Source organism: Catharus ustulatus, chromosome 9 (assembly GCF_009819885.2).
Source record: "Catharus ustulatus isolate bCatUst1 chromosome 9, bCatUst1.pri.v2, whole genome shotgun sequence".
Taxonomy (NCBI): Eukaryota; Metazoa; Chordata; class Aves; order Passeriformes; family Turdidae; genus Catharus; species Catharus ustulatus.
Window position 1 is genome coordinate 20,197,106 of NC_046229.1, and position 22,248 is coordinate 20,219,353.

Consider the following 22,248-nt stretch of genomic DNA (forward strand, 5'->3'; position numbering starts at 1 on the left):
CACTGCCGAGAGCCCTGCTGTTCCCGGTACACGTGTCATAAAGTCCTGAGCCTGCCAGACCAACGCGTCCATGTCTGTGGTTCTACGCGAAAGGTGATTGTAGCCAGGCGGGGATCCACCTCTCCTCCCGGGTGACAAGCAACAGGGCATAGTCTTAAGATGCGCCAAGGGAGGTTTACGTCGAACATTAGGAAGAATCTCTTCACAGAAAGGATTATTAGACGTCGGAACGGGCTGACCAGGGAGGTGGCGGAGACACCAACCCTAGAGATGTTTAAGGACGTGGTACTTAGTGCCACGGTCTAGTTGACAAGGTGGTATTCACTTATAGACTAGACTTGATAATCTCACAGGTCTTTTACAGCCTCATTATTTCTGTGATTCTGAGGAAAACTAGCTTGTAACGAGGCAGCGCTGTGCCCATGGCTCTGAGCTCCGTTGTTACCGCTCTGGCCTTCAGGACAGGGGAAAGGCGTTGCCTCCAGCGGGACCTCGGGACGAGCTCAGTACCGCAGGGACGACGGAGCTACCCCAACCCCGTGCCGAGCTCCGGGCCCGCCCGCTGCCCCTCCCCGCGGCGGAGCCGCCCCGGCCAAGCCCCGGCGGGCGGACAGGGAGGTGCCTGCGCTCTGCGCCTGCCCGGCACCGCCGCCCGCCCCCGGCACCGGCGCCGCAGCATCCCGGGCGCGCCGCCACCGCCGCGTACTCCTGGCCCTGGGGCTGCTTCGCCGAGGGCTCGCCGCGTTTAGGCCCCCGCCAGAATCCCATTGGCGCGGCCTCTGCGAGAGACACCGCTCATCCCCAGCCATGGACGGGGACAGGGTGGAGATAGACGGCGGGATCATGGAGGGGGTGAGCGCCAGCGGGCCCCGGCTTACCTGGTCCCGGGCAGCGGTACGGGCCGGCTGGGTGGGCGGCAAGTGCCGTAGCGCCTGACAGGCGCCGTTTCTCCGTGCAGGGCGGGCAGATCCTGCGGGTGTCCACGGCGCTGAGCTGCCTGCTGGGGGTGCCGCTGCGGGTGCGCCGGATCCGCGCCGGGCGGAGCCAGCCCGGCCTCAGGTGAGACCCTCCCCGGGCGGCCCCGGGGCGCTCAGCCGGCGTGTGGGGCCCTCCCGGCCGCGCAAGGCCTCGGCTGCTCTCGCCTGAAACATTCGTGTTTCCATTGCTTTGAAAGAGCCTTTTTACTAGAAAATCCCGTCGGTGGCACACAGGGAGTGAGGGGATACGCTGGGGCATGAACGGGGCTCGGTTTTTCCGCCGGTGCCCTCAGCGCGGGTCCCGCCCTGGGCTGCAGCCGGAGCAGGTGAGGGCGCGGCCCGGCCGCTGCCTCGGAAATGCTTCCACAGGCACTAAGCGGAACTCACGGTTGGAAACAGGGAACATCTCCTGTAATGCCCGAGTAGAACATTGCTCACATTGCGTACAGTGTTAACAGTTGTGTTAAGAACAGTTGGTGTATTTCCCATTTAAATTACCCTAACAAATAAAAACAAGCACAAGGCAAGTACACAGCAAACCTGTTAACTCTCTTGTCGCACTGCAGCCGGTTCTGGCTCAGCCAGTATTGCCATCATTATCCCACTGCATTTCTGTCCAAGCATTTATCACATTAGGACAAGTGACTGCTCTTGCATCTTGTCTATCTGTCTGAACCCATTCTAGTGGAAAAGATACCAAAATCTTGCATATCCCAGTATGGCCTGAATGCTGCTCCTTTGACTCCTGTGAACTCAGAAGTACTGTAGCAAACCAGAGTAAATTTCTGATCCTTGTCTGATCTGAAATTTGCAATTGTCATTTTTTAGTTGGTGTTAAGTGGCTGTTTTAATGTAATATGAGCATGTATTCTACTTGTGTCTTTAACGGTGTATTGTCACTCTAAGACCTCAGCATCTGTCTGGATTGGAGATGGTTCGAGATCTCTGTGATGGGAAGCTGAATGGTGGAGAAATTGGCTCAACAGAAATAACCTTCACTCCTGGGAAGATCAAAGGTGGAACCCACATAGCTGATACAAAAACAGCAGGGTATGTCTTTGTATACCAGCTTCTAATAACTTTAAAATGATCACAATAAACTTGGGGGAGGTGGGAGGAAAAGAAGATTTATGCTTTGGTAATGACCCAGGATATGTGCTGCCTGAGCCAGATTTATGTGACCAAAGAACCTGTCATATGGGCAGAACATGCATAAAGTTTAAAAGTACCGATTGATATGAAAGCTTTATCCTTCATTCATGTAATGCAAAAAGCAGCTGCCCATGGCTTTAAAACTTGAGGTGTAATTTCCTCAGATTAGTGTGTTACATACCAGACCAAATGCATTAAATTAGATAAATATCTCACATCCATGAGGTCTGAAATAAGCACCATGCAATAAGGTACCTTTTGACGTTTACTTAAACTTATAGCATAGTATGTCATATTAGTTGTTTGGAACTGGGAATTAAAGATGCAGTTATTGTGGAATGAAAACTTTCATATTTAGGCTTGCTAAGGACATGAAGTTTTAAATTGTTATCTCTAAAGACTAATACATTTATAGATAATTTTAAAAATAAAATGCAAAATAAATGCTCTGGAAAGTCATTTACCCTTGCTATATATAATGATTCTCTAGAATTCTATGGATTATGAGTTTGAGTATCTTGTACTTGCTTTTAGGAGTGTGTGTCTACTGATGCAGGTAGCAATGCCCTGTGTGCTGTTTGCTGCTTCCCCATCAGAGCTTCATCTAAAAGGTGGGACTAATGCGGAGATGGCTCCTCAGATAGACTACACAGTCATGGTAGGGAGAAATTCCTTTGCCGTGGTGCATCTTCCATGAATATGTGTGCAATGTAACTGCTGTTCCTCTGTTGCTCTTACTGCAAGTCTATTTGTGACTATGGAATTAGGCATGGGAATATAACACTATTAGTGTACTCAGTGTAGAGAGCAACCAGTGTTTCATGGAATTTCCTGAAATGGCAAATAGTCTCTTTGGTTTTAATTACTACAGAAAATTTCACTTCAAATGTATTCTTTATTCTAGAAGTGCTGTGAATGAATCTTATTTTTTCCATAAGAAAATCCTTTTACACAAAGGGACATTGAGAATGAAGTATGAGGAATGTCAAATGAGATATATGGATGTGACTATCTTTTTTTAAAATAATGCAACTGAAATTTTTGTGTTGAGCTTTTTTTTTTTTCCTTTTAAGATTGCATAAAGTAGTGGGAAATTATCAATGCAAAATAAATTCACTCAGTGTTTTTGCATTTTTGTTTTTCAGGTTTTCAAGCCAATAGTTGAAAAGTTCAATTTCACATTTAATTGTGACATAAAAAGGAGGTGAGTTGTGGAGCTGCGCAGCAGAGCTGGGCCTTACTGAACCCGTGAGTGAGCAGAGGCACACACAAGGGGCTCTCAATCAAACTGGGGGGTGAATTTATAATACATGAACTAATCTGCATTAGCTGCCCCTGTGTGTACTGTCACCATGAGATGAATGATTCTTTGCTTTTTTTTTTTCCTTGCTGAGCCTACAGCTGCTGTGTAATGTTTCCTGTTGGCTCCCCTGAGGGGAGCACATGCTGAACAGGCAGTGCATTACTGAGGTTTTTCCAAGGTGCCAGTTAGGTTGGTGTTAGGAAGTTAATAAGATATGCATTACAGAGGATTACTGTTAGAGAACCTAATTCTATTACAAGGGTTTCTAAGGCACACATCAAGAAAATTTGTATGTACAGTAACAGGGAACATAAAAATGTATAGTAAAATATATTAAGAGCCTCCTGGCCCTTTCCTTGGTTTCCTTGTGATCATTGTATTTAATTATGTCCAATTACTATTTCTAAATAGGGGCTACTATCCTAAAGGAGGTGGTGAAGTTGTACTCCACATGTCTCCAGTCAAAGAGCTGAGCCCAATAAACTTAACAGAACGTGGTACAGTGACAAAGATTTATGGAAGGGCATTTGTTGCTGGAGCACTGCCTATCAAAGTAAGTGCTTATCATGACTCTGGTAGTATCTAGCTTATATAAATATATAAAATTGCATGCGACCTCCTTAAGAATCCTCTACTCTTGTCTTTTGCAGTCTTACAAAAGCTAAGCAACCTTATTAAATGGTTTCAGTTACTCAGACTGTAGAATATTGTATTGGACATACCTAAAATTCATTAATTGCACAGCAGTGTAAAGCTAAAACAGGAAATTGAGAACAATATCTTCATCCTTCATAGGACTATTCAAAAGTCTTTAACATATATTGAGGGATATCTGGTTTATGTATTTTTCATATTCATGTGGATTATTTTAAGTCTGAAATTAGAGCCCTTGTTCATAAATTTATGAGCACTGTAATAGGTAGAGACCAGAATACAAGTTTTGCAACCATTGCTAAGGGTATTAGAACAAGTTAAGTGTAGGTTTAGCCAAAAATAAAAAGGAGAGAAATTTGATGCTTTATATCTCCTTCTCTCTATTCTTCCTGTCCTGAGTGCTGGGATCTCCTTTAAGGTTCCTTCTCACATACAGGCTAGGAATTAGTAGAGGAAGGAAGAGAAGAAACTGCTTATTGAAAAGCTGTGGACTGCTGGTTTTAGTCTTAAATTCTCCAAACCTATGAATATAGCTGTGATTAGATCACAGGAATTGGATAAGCTTCGCATGTCCCCATTTCCTTGTGGTGTAAAATTGTTACTTTGTGTATTCCTCTTACAGAGCACATTCTGTACATGATAATTGTGGGGTGGGGTTTTTGCACTTGGTTTTGGGGTGGGTTATTTTGAGAATCTAATGTTTTGTGAGAAACCTAAAATCAAATCTTTTTCTCTATAAAGGAAGAAAAGTTTTTATTAACTGTAATAATTGAATTTCTGAGGAAAAAGTATTGCTACATTACCTAATTGAATTACTGGGTTTATGTCTTGTCGTGATAGCTGGCAAAAGACATGTCAGCAGCAGCAGTGAGATGCATCAGAAGAGAAATCAGAGATCTTTATATTAACATTCAGCCTGTCAGAGAACCTGATGATCAAGCTGTTGGGACTGGAAGTGGAATAATGTGAGTCCAAGCCTTCTATTGTTACCTCTGATCTTGTTGGTTGATTAGCTAGATCTTGATTACATATCTGATAAATAAACTATGAGTGATTTTGTTCTTAATTTTAATTAGTTTTGTTTTTCTGCTTAGTATTGTTGCAGAGACCTCAACAGGTTGTTTGTTAGCTGGGTCATCACTTGGCAAGAGAGGTAAGAATTCCATGAATTCTTTGAGACTTAACTGAATATACCAATAACTAATTGGAATCTGAAGTGTCATCTGTTTAAAGATCTGATGCTTTGAATGTTTCATTTTTAAATGTATGTTTTTAGAAATAAAGGACAGCAGAAATTAGCAGATGTAAAACATAGTAAACGGACATTTACAAAAATGATAGAACTGTTAACTATACCTTGTGTCAGAATGGATCATCACTGGAGAATCACTAGAAATATTTCTGAACTTCAGGAACATAGACTTTGTGTTTTACATGTGAAGTTTTTGCTCAAAAGTGAATCTAGATTAAAATAAATAGAAGTGATCTTGGTTTGAAATTATTTGAATCAAATGTTTTTCTGACTAAATAAGGGTACTTTCCACTGCTTAGGAAGTATAAACTATATATAAGCATAAGATGGGAAGGGTTTTTTTTAGCAGATATTTGAGGCAAGAGCATAAAGTTTAAAGAAAATAAGGTTTAAAAAGTTGATAATTTCTTGGGTTGTTTCTGTATTTTTTAAACTTTAAGTAGTAATTTTCAGCTTTCTGATTTCTCTCTTAGGAAAGAATGCTGACAAGGTTGGCATTGAAGCAGCTGAGATGCTGCTGCAGAATCTTAAACATGGTGGAACTGTGGATGATTCTCTGCAAGACCAAGTAAGGTTCCTGTATGTGTTTACATGAAGTTGAAGTAGCAAAAAAATGCATGCACTACTTGTAAACAATATAGGTCTGAACATAGGAGGAGCAAGGTGTTTGTTAGTAGTCTCAGAGGTGTGTAGTCACAACATCACTAGAATTAGCAAATTACATACAGTTTTTAGAAACTACAAATGCTTTTAGCTTTGCCCCAACACCCTCAAATTTTCCCTTTCTCTAACCCTCAGTAAGTACAGAAGGAAGAGGCAGGAATTTGCTTCTATTTGGCATTCCATGTAGTGCAGTGATATTAGCTCCCTCCTTACATATATGGAATGATACTAAGGGAAGGTATTAGGTATTAAAGAATATCTAGAGACATGACTATCTTGTTCCCCTACTTTCATTTGAGAATGAAGGCCCTCCAGTGCCTTATCTTAGCCTGATACAAACTGTGGGCTGGTTTAGCAAAGTTAAATGTAGTAACAGGAATTCAGGGCCAGGAATTCAGTAATAGGAATTCAGGGGCAAACTCCACTGTGGAAAAGTAGCTCTTCTGTATTAGGCATTACATTAGCAATTTCCAAACTTCTGGAGCCTTGGATCACTCTTCAATCTCAGCTTCATGAACTTTTATGAAACTTGAAAGACAAAATTTTTATATCTACAGACATTTTGCATGGTTTTGTGGTTTTTTTTTTTAATCAATAAATTCCTAGAATCTGAAGAATGACTTAATTATGACCTTTCCTTCCCTTTCAGCTTATCATTTTTATGGCACTAGCAAAGGGAGTATCTAGAGTGAAAAGTGGACCAATTACACTTCATACTCAAACAGCTATACACTTTGCAGAGCAGCTAACAAAGGTGAGTCCAAACATTCAGGAAGTTTTACCTGTCAGTTTTCTTTCAGTAACTTGGCAAAGTTCATCAGGCAGTGTGAGTTGAACTTGATCATGGAAGACAAGCACTGATAAAAAAATTGCTATAATATTTACCTGGGAGTTTTCCTGTAGAAAGTGAGCATACCCTAGAGTTAAAGGCTTTTAGAATGGTTAGAAACTTTTACCACCTTTATTTAAATTTTTTTTTTAAAATTAAATCTGTCAAAGCTGTAATATACATAAACACATGACATTACAATTATTGGACATCAGATACTGAATATTTAAACTTCTGTATGTGATAATTTAATTAGGGATGTATTTCTAATCTTCTTAGGCCAAATTTACTGTGACAAAATCAGAAGAGGAAAACGCTGGTAATGATACCTACATCATCGAGTGCCAAGGAATGGGGTTGATAAACCCAAACTTATAGTGTTAAAAAAAACAAAAGAAAAGGCAGCAAGCTGCCAAAAGCAGCACTCAACATACCTCAGTGATGTATTGCACTACACTTCATTGGATGTAGAATCTGCCTGAAGAGGAGGAGCCTTCTGTCACATCAGAATGATTTAACTTGAAGGTTGATGTCAAGCTTTTCCTTGGTATGGTGAGAATCTGCCACGTGAAAAATGAAAATTTTTTTTTTTTTTTTTTTTTTTTTTTACTATTAGCAGCAGAATTATAGCAACAGGACAGCAAAATAGAATATACTGTATGTATGCAAGAGCTTCAGTTAGAAGCTTTGAATTTTACCTAAGTAGAAAATAACTGTTTTAGTTCAGTATTTCTTTCCCTTTTAAAAAATGCAAATAAGTATTTTAGTTCAGTATTTCTTTCCCTTTTAAAAAATGTAAGTTTGGTTCTCTGGAAGCCTTTATGTTATGAAGTACATAGAATGAAATGCACCATCAAGTCTGTATTGCTGTTCTTCCTTAGCCATTTGCTAAATAATAAAGCAGTATCACCCTATAAAAGGCTGGTATTTATATGTGCTGTTATTTCAGCAGATTGTGCTTGGGAAAGGTGGATACAAAACTTTTCAGCAGCATAGTTTCTTTTTCTCCTTACAGAAAGAAGACTCAATGCATAGGATAATCTTTTAAATCTTTTTTCATCTCTTTTACAAAGTCTTCTCAGGCAAGCTAAATCAATGTACCACATTACAGCTCAGACACCAGGTATTAACTCCATGATACAATTTTATTTTCTAGCTAGAGTTGTCCTTGTCACTTAGCATACTGAGGCTACATTTTCACTGAGGTGGTGTTTTTTTGAAGGGAGTACTTAATTGCCACTGAGATTAGGGTGCTGTTGAAAACACATATAGACAGTATCTATGTGTATGGACATGGAGCACTGTAAATACACACAATTTGTGTAGGAATATAAAATCCATCTGGGGATTAAGTAAAGAGCTTCTACCAGGTTGGTGTTGATCATGCTGCAAAAACATTTTCTGAAGTAGAAGGAAGGTGAAAGGAAAAATAGGGCACAGTGTGTTTTGCATATGAAAATCCCAATCACAGAGTTGGAATCACTTAAACAAAACTGTATAAATGCACTCTGGATGCTTGAATTGATTTCCAAGTTTCCCAGCCCATCCTGCAGCCATTACTCTAATTGCTTTTTTCCTCTGTTGTGGCTATTGAACCTAACTGCTAAAGATGTAACTTGAGGTATTGTTTGCTGTACTAATTAAAATAATTACTTAATTAATGCATTACTGTGAATTTCTAATACCAAGAAAAACCTTTGCTAATATCCAGAAAAGTTCACCAACTATCTACATAACAGTATCTATCTACTTAGTGTTTTTCCCTGAGTGCAAAGGAATGCTATTAATTTCCAACTAATTATTTTTCACTAGTACTGGGAATAGTCTGAAGGGGGCAATAGACACCCACTGAAGTATTTTTGGGACACAGACTCAACATCTTTTGAAGAGCACCTGAGCTACTCAGCTGTGCTGTTAATGATTTTCAGTGTTTCCTTTTCAAAGAATTCTGAATATATTAAAAAAAAAAACAACGTGAAAGAAAATCCTGAGGAATTTGCTGTCTGTGCTTAAGAAAACAAGCTCTTATAAACCACATTTGAATGGATCTTTACTCGTTTTCAGTATTCAGAAGTTAATATATTTGACTTCGTTTTTAAATGTGCAGACTTTGTTACCAATGAAAGTTTAAAAATGTATTTTTAAAAAATCACTAAATAAAACAAAATTCACTTGAACAAAAAAAATCCCATTGAAAAACTGAAGTGCAATTTTTGTCTTCCATATATAGAAAAGCATGTAAATCCTCAGCCAGCACATTTAACAAAGATTAACAAACCCAGGTTACCAGAAATTAGCCTCCTCTTGGTAAATGTGCAGTGAGGAACAGCTCAGCAGCTCCGACACCTCTTGCTGCTGCTCCCTGAGCTCCATAGGTCTGTTACAAAGAGCAGCTGTCATTACTAGCTGGCAGTCCTCGCTGCCTTCTTGGCAGGCCTGCTCAAGCATCCAGCCCTGGCTCCTTGTGACCCGACCTCGGGGCTAGCAGTGGGCAGGAGAGAGACTGCAGAGCTGCCCCTTCCTTGCTTGCCTTGGCAGTGTGAGGGCTGTCCCTGCTGCCATCCCTGCTGTGCTTCCTGCATTGGAGGTGATGCCTAGAGAGACTGACCTGGAACAGAGGCTAGACAGTGTTAAAGGAATAAAGTAGGTGTTTAGTAAAAAAGCCTTCAAAGGATTCACCTTGAGCAGCACAAGAGCCCACCCATGGCTACACCCAAGATGGCCACAAGATGGCCAGCAGTCATGAATTTTCACACTCTTACAAGTTCTGGTCCATTTACTTATTGGCGTTAATTATCCAATTCAACTTCAGGTTATACAGTCCAATCCTCCCAGATTGCTCTCTTCAATTCACTGTTGTTTACATTTTTTTGGCCTGAAGCTGCAATGGTGTCCTTGGTTCTCAGGCTGGAAAGGGATTGTTTTGTCTAACTAGACTGTGAGGACAACTTGCTAACCCTTGATATGAAGTTCAGAGTTACATACTGATGCAGTACAGAATCTGGAGAACATGAAAGCTAAAACTTAAGGCATCAGAGGAAACCTGATTTGACAAGGATTTACATACAGCCTTTTTCTCCTTGGGATTAAAAAATCTTTAGATGGGAGTCATCCACAACAGGTTTTACTCCTCAATGGGATTACATTCCCCAAATAATTGTTACTCCCTGCTGCACACACAAACACACACACAACACACACACACACACTTTGTTTCCCAGGCCCAATTCACATCTTGTCAGCTCATGGTAACCTATTACCAGGAAATGTTTGTTGTAAATAGTCTTCTTTTTCTATATATCACAATTACTCTTCATTACATATATACTCGAACAAATTTTAACTTTAAAATTAATTTGGGACTACTGGTATCATTCATATTCTACCAGGTTCCTACGCTCCCTTTTCAATGGGGTTTTGCACCATAAAACTTAAATCCTCCAGGCTTACATTTACTTTCAATTCACTTGATTTTAAATCTACAAGTCAAAACAAGCTGCAGACCTTGTTACATCACACTCCTACACTGCACAAGCTGTATGTATTTAGGCTTAAATTTTACAGCATAAATAATTCTTTAAATTAATGCAGTGCATGAAAATAAATTGTTGGTAGTTAGTAGTGTAACTTTTCTCTTTTTTAAAACATCCTGTCCTTTTTGAGTATTAGCTGATATTTACAGGGCATTACTTGAAGCTTTTTAACTTTCATTTTTGTCCATTTACAATCATAATTTTTAACTATAGGGTTGGATTAAGTCACTTGTGAGAATGTATTAACCTTTTGTTCAGGAAGAGATGAGACATTGCTTGCACCTGCTCCACAAATATGTGCAGGGTTTTCTTATGTTAATCAGGCACATTTGAATCTTATATAAAAACTTCAGTGTGGGTGTACAGATACAACTAAGATGCTTACATTTAGTACTGCTCAAACAAGTAGTGGCAGTGACTCAGAAGTTCTATGTACCAAGGAAATGGGATAAATCCTCTCCAATTGTGTGTCTCTGGTGTACTTGCATGAGAGAATTGTGTTTGGATGAATGCAATGATCGGAGGCACTGCACTCAGGTATGTGGGACTGGAGTTGCAAGACAATAATACAGGCATTATATGCAGCCAGTTACGAAATTTTCTCCAGGAAATACTGTGCTCTGGTTCTGACTGAACTGTGCTCCTCTCAAAAAGGATATTTTTGAACCTTTTCATGCCCTTAGATCTACTGGTGACTGTTCCCCTTCTAAGCCCAGGTGTTTCGTTCTGGTCACTGAAATGTTAGTAACACATTCACTATTTTCTAGCCCAGTTGCTTCCAGTTTTGGGCCCCTCCATCCAAGGAGAGCACCAGTGGTGGAGTTGGTCTGAGGCTGGAGCCCCAGAGACACAGAAATGAGAGTCGCTCAGCCTGGCCAGAACCCTGACTGAGCCAGCTTGAGCTCAGGGCTCACCCTGCATTGTACAGCAGTTTTGACCAGAGGCCACCTGTGATCCCTTCCCACTTCATCCTATGATCCTGAAATCCCTATCCAGCAACTAATGATCATCCAAACATAGCGTGGAAAAATTCTCTAAAATATTCCAGCACAAGTTATGTGTAACTGCAATGCTGAAATCAACCCGGGGTTAAATAAAACACTACACTAAACAAAGGTGCATATAGGAAAAATTGCCAACACAAATTCTTCAGAATGGGAACAATGAAGGAATTTTAGAATTAGAGCTACATATTGAATTCAAAAGAAGTGACTGTAAACACAAACACCAAAACTGTTGGTGAGGGGAGAGAATAGGAAGTAATATCAATATCTAATAATCAAGTAAAATAGGTCAGCTTCCCTAATATTTGGCTGCAGAAAGGTCAGTAAAGACAGGTAAAACAAGTGAGAACACAGTCCTGCGTAAACTTGGGCTGAACCAGATTTTTACTTTTAATCCCAGATTTTCTACTGCCTTGAAGACCAAAGTTCAAGGCTCAGGAAGCCTACAGATAAGTGCACTTAAAAGCTAAAAGCTCTTGTGGAGTATGCAAATGGAGAATGTCCCAGCGCAAGCTGCATGACTGAATTTCTGTCCCACCCAACTGTCTCTCCTGTGCCCAGGAGGCTTTCTGTGCAGTGCTTTCCAAATCCAAAGTATTTGGGATCCCATAATGATAGGACATCTGCTAGAACAAGGGACTCTTATTTGAAAACCATACTTTCAAAATAATAACTGAATCTTTTTTTCTCATAAAACTTTTTTAGGATTACATTTTAGACGTTTTATGTCACAACACAAGTCTTCAAAGATCCATAAAAAGAACAAATATTAATTCAGAAAACATCTAATGTTATTTTTTTCTCTCCTTGCAGAGATATTTTTCTAGCTACTTAAGACTTTCATTACCAGATAAATGACTCCTATATAAAAAGACAATCTGTGAAAGGGTTTAATGATTTTTTTTTTTCATATGGAGACCTCTCTATAAACAGAATTTTACATGCATCACACTCTTCTAGTTTATACAACGCCAGCTGACTTGAAGTTTATCCAACTCTTGTAATCCAGAAATGCTTTAGTAGTTCATGTGTTTTTTCAGCTATTAATGTTTGTATCATCAGAACAAAGTCAAGCTTCTGTTACTTCTTTCTTATATTGGTATTGCATTGCATTGAAAAAAGTGATGAATAAAGCATTCACTTTATAACAGAATGGGTCTTCTACAAAAGGTCTGTGCAGACTAAGACAAATTCCAGAATACTGTGTTTTAGAAACAGCAGTCAAGGCTTCATTCTAATATAATAGCAAACATTTGCTTTTAATATGATGAAACCATGACCATGGGGATTTACATTTGTTTAACTGAAGATGGAACTTGGGCTATAGGCATAAATTAAAATGATTATTATATTATATAATTTGGAAAGAAAGGGAGAGTAAAGCAGTGAGTCTAGATGTCATTTCCTTCACTTTTATTCTACCATCATCTCCCCCAAATTCTCCACAGACAGCTATGATTTTAAATTCTATTTTGCTGAAATGGCTTGTTAAGAAATACTTTGCAGCAAATGTTTTATGCTCACTCAATATACCTTTCAGGCACAAAAATTTACCAATTATATTGTTTTTTACAAAAGTTAGTCCTTTCTTCCCCTGCTCCATTTTAACCTATCAAGGATAGGTTAAAAGTTCAGTCCTCTATCAACACCTCTCTATTCTAAGCTGCAAGGACAAAGAAAGAGTCTCAATTCACAGCAATTAAATTCACAGAATATCCAAGTAAGTCAATGTTGTTGCTCTGAAGCAGCCCTGGAAAGCACTGGCCCTGACTGAAGAGGGAATATCAACATGTGCTGACAAATCTTAGATAGCTACAGTGGACTCGTCATCAGAACTGAGGATAAGCACATGGCCCCCTTATGTTTAAGTGATTTGGTGGTGCTGTATAAATATCTCTTATCAGAACAGGATTGCTAGCATTCTCTGCTATGTGGGACAGTTCATTTTCATAATCAAATTATCAGATGTAAAACTATAAAGAAAGACTCTGTAAGCCAAGCTAAACTGTATGAAGTCAAAAAAGGACTTAAAAATTAATCACATTTTATAAAGACCAGCAAATCTTGGGCCTTCTGTCTATTCAAACCTTTCATCTTTTTATCCCCACATATTCCCCACATAATAGCTTTGGGCTTTGAACTTGAGCTCTTCAGTTTTACCCACGATCTTGCTACACTCTGTTGTGTTCTCAGCTGAAACATTCTTAGTATGACCACTGCTAGGGTTTTTTTCCTCTTTTCATTCCAAAATGTAGAAGTCTCTTCTCTCAAAAGCATTTGAAAATAACTCTTAATTCTGCTTTTTTCTTTATATCTTTTTCAATTCTAAAATGGAATTATTTCAAAAAACAACTACAAAAAAATCTGTCCGAGCTGCTGATTTTGTTGAAGGGAAAGGGAAAGAACTATACAGCTATTTCATGGAAACATTCAAATGTGCAGATTTCTTTCACCTTATTAATTACAAGTGGAAAATATTTTCAAACTTGATGGACTTCTGGAGATAAACAGTTAACTGGTTTGGAAGTTTATCTCTTTCAATAGGACAGAGCCTGTTGCCAGGTAAAGTTGAGAATATTTACATACCTGTATGAAGTTTTGATTCCAGAAGTGGCTCTTTGTATTCCCACTGAAGTTTACAATTTTTGCAGTGTGTTCAGCTCCTCTGAAACTGAGAATATATGTAAGTTTTCTTGCTTTTTTTTTTTTAATATCAGTTGTAAAACCTGCACAGCTGAAGACAGATTTATTTAGTAACAATGAAATAGACTATTTAGAATGGGTTAAGATAGTACAAAAGCCATATACCAAACTAAAATACTTTATATATTAACCCTTCATGCTTGCAGTGAGAAATTAAGGTAACAGAATCAATGATAGCCACCTTCACAGAGGAAAAGGTCAATGTGATGGCGAACAAAGTTGCTTTTAACATAGTTTGGTCAGTCAGCGAAAAAAGTTTTTAAACTGTGCTTTTAGATAGATTTGTTTGCTTCCGTCTCATAGGATGGTGACCTCCAGGACAAGATTTATGTCCTCTGACTGCAAGCCAGATTCCTGTATCCTGTTTATTATTTAATATGTGCCCTGTGCAATAAGCACATTTTGAAAAATAAAATCATTCAAATGCTTTGCGATTCAGTCAAGAGTCAAGCCCAAGCCCATATTTTGACAGAATTCAAGTGTTTTATCCAATGACTATTTAATGATCCTGAAACAGAAACAATGAAACTTTCTTCCATATGAACACCCCAGTCATCTTGGTTATCATGCAGGAAAAAGGGAGAGGCTCTGTCCCACAGCAAATTGGACAGTTAGTGATTATTGCAGTTTGGAGGGAAAGGTAGTTAAATCCATTCTGGCAGAGGAAGAAGTTAACATGTGGATCTTTTACGCTTGGGAGATGCTTTAATGCAAATATTGTGAGAAGAAGGAAACCCTTCCACCTCTTGTTCTGACTGTTAAATGACTATTGTGACTTTCTGATCAAAAGGCTGTGGGTCCCCCACAATACAAGATCACAAATGGAAGGAATCACATTTTCCTGCTGGGTGAACTGAGTTTTGAACTTAGCCACATACCACTTAGGTTCAGTAGCAGCACCAAGGGCTTGGATGGTTCCCTGCACCACTACTTATGGGCTGCACAGTGAGCCTGGGAACACAAACCGAGGCTCCCACTGTCCAGGAATTTGAGTCTCAGAGCCAGCCACCACAATCAAACCATTTTTACTTAAAGTTTCTTCTCCCACATGTGAGTGCCTGAAATTCACATTTCCAGTAAATCATAAGCAAACTGTTTCCAAGATCCATAACTCCCCAACTCCCCTGGGTGTGTAGTATGGGTAAGAAAAATAAGGACAAAATTCAGCAGAAGAAAGAAAGAAAACCTCAGCAAAAAGTACACAATTTTCCATAGGATCTCATGACATGTTGCAAAATCTCTGACACTTAGAAGGTTTAAATTACTCTATTTATCTAAGCTTCTCCTTCTTTATTTATTTTGTTCATTCATTGTAGCATGTGAGCCTGTGAAGAAATGAGCAATGCCCATTTCCTGCACTGCAGACTATCAGTGTCTCTATCTTGCAGACTCAGTTGCAATAGAGCCAAGTACTTATGACAATTTTTTTTTTTTTTAAATTGTCTTTTTCACTTCTTGGTTTTTTTAAATTTCCTTTTCTACTTCTATTTTTATTTTCTATGTTCAGCTTTCAAGTTCATTTCTTTCCTGTTTTATGTGCATTTCTCACCTTCTCTCCAGCTTTCCAGTTCCCTCATTTCCCTCTTCCCCCTTCCTCTCACACTACTTAGAGAAGCATTATAAAATCTAAGTATTGTTAAACGACAGAATTAGAAGTACAGTCTGGCTCCAGCTAACCTTGGTCCTTGTAAAACCACTTTACTTCCTGAAAACCACAATTGGAGATGCAGAGAACACTCAAGGACATCTCTGGAAGCCCCTCCTACAGTGTAAATGAGCAGAGGCTCAGTTCCCGTGAATGCAGCAGCCGTCTCTGCCTGCAGGGACAGCTGCAGGAACGGTGGTTCATGACTTCTTAGCAAATAGAAGGAATACTGGATTATGGGATTCTGCATAAATAGGGGAGAGACACAACCTCCTGCAGAGTTGGTTTGGGGTTCTCTGCATCAAAAAATTTGTTACTTAAACCACATGAAACTGAGGCAAATTAGGCTCGAGCATATAATGCTGTAGCTGTGCCTGTGTTTATGGTCAAGTTCCTGGAGCCAGCTGCACCCACAGAGCCTGGAGGGATAGACTTTCATGGGAACCAGGCTGTAGCCATGTCTGAGTCACTCCTGGCAAGTTCTTGGCTCATCCATCTTAGACAAAGTGAGATTTAATGTGTAGGCAGCATGAATTATCTGGGAGTACTGGCACAAGGAAGCTAAAAAGTAAAAGTCAGTCAAATACCATTGTAGCAAAAATGGATCCCCATTGTATACATGGAGATTTCTGAGGGCCTGCAATTACCTTTCAGTCCTTAGCAAAATAAGTTATTGGCCCATAGACAACAGACATCTTTGAAAGAAGGGTGGTTTTCTTTTAGTACTCCTGTTTAGGTAGCAGAATATTCTTCAGAGCATGACTAAGACTGCATCTAAACTGCTGGGAAGCTGGGATGGAAATTTCACAGAATTACTTGCATGAGTTCCCTGAGGTTTCCCAGCTTCATCCAGGAAAAGAACAAGACTGAATTTTCTCACATAAATGCAAGACTGACCTTCAGTTAAACCAAGATACGCAATATCCACACAAAGTCCAGAAATAAAAGATTTTAAAAAAGGTGTTCAAATTTTAGAATAATCTCTTTCCCAGCACTTTCCTTCTACATATGCTTTATCTACCCTGCACTAAAATTGCCACCATGTGAGGAAGAGCATTCTTCTGCCTCAGTAGAAGTAGCAAACAGCATAAACACTACTCTGGCACAGCTTTACTACTTCATGCAGATAGAGACATACTTCACCCTTTAATCTTAGAAGCAAATAGTAGTAGTGTTGGTGGTTGTGACAAACAGCCAAATTTAGGTCAGGGGATGACATAGCTGCAGATCACACTGTAGTTATGCTCCTCTAAAAAGGCACTGCTGTTGGTTGATATGAATTTTGGTGTTACACAGATATGTGTGTAAAGCAGCTGCCTCTAGAGTACCATGGAAAGTTATTTCCTAAGCAATTTCTTTATGAGAAGGAAGACAAACAGCAACTATTTGCAGATTTATGTGCTTGACTCATGGATTCTGACATAAAGTTTTGGGGGTTTTGGCATTTTTTGTTGTTGAGCAAGTGAGTGATAACACAAGACAACAGGAACAAAATGTGTTCTTAACCAATTTGCTGTTTCAAAACAATGCTGGGAAGATGCTGACATAACCAATGTATCCCTTGTACAGCAAAACTGCTGAAAGCAATTCAGAGCACCCATTCATCTACAGCACTGTGTCTGCTCCCTGGATTCCAGACTGCAGGATTTCTCCAGGGGGAGTGGACACTGAATCACCATGATGCAGCTCACAGCCCTGGGGCAGTGCTGGTGTCCTGTCGTTCCACCCAGCTGGGCTCTTGGCTAATACAGTTACTGAGATGGAAGCCACTGAAGAGTTGTTACACCAGTAACAGAGGGAAGCACCGGAGCTCATGGGATGTGCCTGAAATGGTCACACAACTCTAATCCAGAGAGGATGTACAAATGAGAATTTTCAAACTGAAAGGAGCAGAAGAGGTGTTTTCTGTGACTAATACTGAACAAGAAGTGAAAACTTCTCTTTTACTCAATGCTTATTTATTAAAACCAGAATATTCTGACCTTGCCCTACAGCAAAGTTTCTTAAAACTTTTCATGGTGAACAAATCTATGTTTTCATGGGCTTTTTTGATATTATTGGTGATTTATGGATGGCAGATTCTAAATGCCATTTACAATAAACTGGAAAGGGATATGGTTGCAAAGCACTGCAGGGCAATTTTAAGAGAGATGTAGTCCATCATCACATCTTCCTTTGCAGAGGCTGAATTCTGTACCCTGTGTGATCTCTGACGGTCTCATTAATATTTACAGTACAGGTCTTCACACTTAAAAGAATGTTAAGGCAATCTTAAACTCTTTCTGGGAATACAGATTTACTCTCATATGCTTTTCAATCAGGGATACTCTAAAGGAAGTCCGAAGTCCTAAATGTAGTTATCAAATACACTGAAACTGTTCTAGGAAATAGAAAGTATTTTTCAGTCATCTTAGTTGGAAAATCCAGGTCAGACTTTATAAATACCAAAGACTTCCAGAGAGCAGCCAACTACTTTCCACTTCCTGTCCACAGGAAATTTTTGCTGACATGTTGAACAATGACCATTTACATGAAGTTATTAATAAGTAGGCAATTAAAAATCACTATTCTAGGTGCAGTAAAAGTCTCTGCTGAGCATGCTTCTATGGTTAAAAAAAAGGGCATCTAGCAGGGGTAACATCACAGACACTTTCAACTGATGCAAGAGTGGAAGAGACGGCTCTGTCTTCATCCTGATGGTCACTGCCTCTGCCTTGGTTGCACTAGCCTAAATAAATGCAAGATCCTATAGCAATTTCGATTCAGGACCGGATCCAGTAAAAAATGAACCCAGAAGAAAAGAAAAAAGGGAGGGGTTGATGAGAAATTAGTTTTCTGTAAGGAACAGATCCTCTTTTTGGCATAGTATTGGTGACTGGGATTGGAAACTATGGATATCAGTCAGACCATGTCATCTTAAGATGACAAAAATTTTCCAATGCAAGGAATAAGAGGCAGAATAATCCAAGAAACATTATAGCTCCTTTAAGGTAAGTAAATGATGAAGCTTCATATGGAATAGAAAGTACCACACTGATAAGTGCTTATGAAAGGTGACATTGCACTAGAGGTTTTAGAGGGTGACAAATTATCAGAAACAAGGAGACAGAAAGGAGAAGTGTTTAAACCAATCAAAGGAAATACTCTTCACAAAGTGTCTTATTAAACTGTGCATGTCTTTTCCACAGGAAGTAATTGGGACAGCACTTAAAAAGGAGTCACAAAATTACTGGACTTTTACACTTATGACTTTGCCACAGATTTGGAAGCTAGATTGAGTCTTATGCCTGCATTTAGGCAATATATATCAGATTAAAAAAAAAAAAAACCAACCAAAACTCTTAGTCCTGCAGAAGCAGGTGATCCTAAATCTGTCTTCAGGGATGTCTCTTACATCCTCCTGTGAAACTCTGGTTGCTTCTTATTGCCAAAAATCAAAAATCAGTGTCTGTTTGAATATATTTCATCTGATCTTGTGTGGGAATTACATTCCTCCTTATCAAAAAACAATGATATCTCATGGAAGCCTCTGTCATGCATAGATACAGAAAAATGTAGGCAGGGATAATCACAGGAGATTATCAAGTCCAGTGTTTCACTGGAAGCAGGGCAAACTTTACAGTTAGATTAGATTGATCATGGCCCTTTCCAGCTGAATAGTAGAAAACCCCAAGGGCAGAGGTCCTACAGTTGCTGAGGCACCCTCACCATGTATTCATTGCTCATGTACAACTGGAAATTCCCTTATCACGTGTCCTGGCCATATCCTCTTGTCTTTTACTGTTCACCTCTGAGAAGGGACCAGAAACACACTTCTCCCTTCTAAGATGCGTTTTTTTACCTAGCATCAGTACTTAGACATATCTGCATCTTAAATACTTCAAATTGCAAAACAGATTAAATGGCATGGAAAAGTAGCCCTGCATTTGCCACAAAATTTCTCATACTTTGGTTTTTAAACCTGCCATCAGTGTATTTTTGAAAAAGTCATGCTTTTAACTCAGTCTATTTGTCACCTCTTGAATGTTTGGAAATCAAATCATCAAGAATTGGGTTGGCCAAGCACGTTAAATGAAATTTAAGGTACTTCTTTGTACAGTTTGTGTTTGGGCCATAATCTCAGGGTGACCTAGAAAGTGCACTGCACTACATTCCTTTAGACTGCAGACTTCTGTCTTTTTCCATCCCGAGGACGGCTCTTTTAAGATACTCAAAAAACATGCTTTCAAGATGTCTGTTCTTGACAGTTCAACTGCAGAAAAGATAACTGAAAAGAGGTATTCATTTTTAAGTACAGGCAAGGATGTTAATCTAGTGGTTCAGAACTGACAGTTTTTCTTTTCAAGTGTCATAGACTTGAGCTCTGATTACACACTCTTCAGAGGCTCCAACAAAAGAAGCTCTTGTTTCATCTGTGCTTCATGCTATTGGTCTATTGTTTCACATATTCATTTTGATAAATCTTACAAAATGCTACCTTGAAATTAATTTTTTGTCATTAGCAGTGGAAACAATACTTATGCAAACAATCTTTTACAAAATTCTATAGGTTTTAAAAATGTTCTACCAATTCAGTAAGATTCCAAATATTTCTCTCTTATCTGTTTTATAGTCTTTACCATGTTTTATTATTACTCTTATTAGAATGAAATTAGTACATTTAAGAATGCATTAGTAATTCATTAATACTCTCTGGTCCAGATTTCTACATACCAAAAACATTACTCTCCTACAATCCAAGTAACCTACTTAAAAAATTTTCCCCGTGTTTTTGTGGAAACGATCGGGAAGGCTTTCATTTTGTTTGCAAAGAACAAGAGCAGGTGGGGTGGCTGGTCTTGATCCTGCTAGTCCTGAACATGACTGTCCCAGCCATCCCCAGCTTCATTGAACTTGAATATTAAATAGTTGAGAGTTCTTCAAATGTGGAAGTAATTGATTACTCACCTGTATCATGTTAAACACAGTAATTGACAATATAAATTGTATGCAGAATTACTCCTTAATAGGTCTTCAGCTCTCCAGCTAGGTTGTGGGATCACTGCCAAATCCCTCTCTCCTGCTGTTGACAGCTTATGGCAATGCTGTGTAGAGTTCTTCACACTACATTCTCTTGTGTCCCAGACATTATCTAGAAATCTAGATAGCTCAGTGTTGAAAGATGGCTCAAACTTTCTCCCATTTTGAAGAGAACACAAACCAAAACAACGTAAGGCAGAACTTTCAAAAGCTCCCAAACATATTACCACAAGATCTCAAACTCAGCAAAGCAGTGCTTCTTCTCTTGAAAACAAGAATGTTGTGCATGCTATGGATTTACATAATTTCAAGTGACAAGATGAACAGCAAACAAACCCCCTGCAAGTTACTAAATGCAGTGAAGAAAACTCTGACTCAGGAAACTCCTGAGCTTCAAAGCAACTAGAGGTTGGGAATGCATTTAGAGAGCATATTATCATGCTTGTTGATTTTACAGCATTTTTTAGGTATTCAGTTTCACCTGCTGCTGGTTAAAAACTTGGCTTGACAGTGTGGTCATTCTTATGCTCTACATCATAATGAATATCATTTTCCTTTCACTGAATCTTTCCACAATTATCTTGTTACCTTCTTAATTTGGTCTCATTCAAAAATTATGCATATTCAACCATAAAAGACTGCAGAAATCTTGTGGGTGATTCAGCAGTAATCTCACGCAGAATTTAACTGCTCTTCCCTATTAAATCAATCCCAAGGATAAACAGGTGCCTTGATCATAACTCACATCTACTCACCTGTCTCTCATTTTTGCAGCAAGAGGATTTTGCTAATTAAAAAGCACATCTTTTGTAAAGTAGATTTTCATATTTGAAGAAGTGAATATTGGAGGTTTATACTTCTCATTTTACTGAATTAATGGTGAGCTATACACAGGAAGGAAAACAGGAACAATCACACACAGTTTAGAGGTAAAGTGTGCTCTTCAACTGCTTGCAACCACAGACACTACTGAACAGAAAACAAGAGAGGGAATCATTAAGTTCTGACAAAAAAGTTTATACACGCAATAAAATTGATAGGATATTTCAGTACATTTGTGTTTTGAACATAGAATTTCAGCCTAGGAATTACCTTTAGATGTGGAAATACATTCTCTTGCATTCTATTAATTTCTTTATCTACTTCTACAGATATACCACTTTTTTGGCAGTCACACAAAGAAAGCAGAGCCTAATTCTGCCGTGTTCTTGCTTTTTACTTCCCCTCAGACAACTTGGGAAAAGTCACTTATGCCAACATTGTCATGATTTCTCAAAAGAAGTGATCTTTAATCAATACAAACAAAATATTGTTATCTGCTCCATCCCCGCTCTGTTATCAGCACAACTCCTTTGTGAATATGCACTAGAACAAAAGCCTCAACAACAACGTGGTGCTGGAACTTAATTTTGTTTGTAAGAAGGAAATTTTCTTTCCTTTTCCCCAGAGCTTATCTACAAAACCTAAATTAGCTCTCAAAAATATTTATTTCTGCATGGTTTTCAGATATAAGC

At 39.1% G+C, this 22,248-nt stretch overlaps 1 protein-coding gene across 1 annotated transcript; it reads left to right on the forward strand.

The window, feature by feature from the left end:
• Positions 1–654: 654 nt before the first annotated feature.
• Positions 655–7,749, forward strand: RTCA (RNA 3'-terminal phosphate cyclase). Its single transcript, XM_033067999.1, has 11 exons — positions 655–852; positions 959–1,059; positions 1,884–2,027; positions 2,664–2,787; positions 3,275–3,333; positions 3,844–3,985; positions 4,927–5,051; positions 5,181–5,239; positions 5,812–5,906; positions 6,651–6,755; positions 7,110–7,749. Exons 1-11 carry the CDS (start codon positions 808–810, stop codon positions 7,206–7,208), a joined length of 1,098 nt encoding a protein of 365 aa, XP_032923890.1. The 5' UTR covers positions 655–807; the 3' UTR covers positions 7,209–7,749.
• Positions 7,750–22,248: the final 14,499 nt, after the last annotated feature.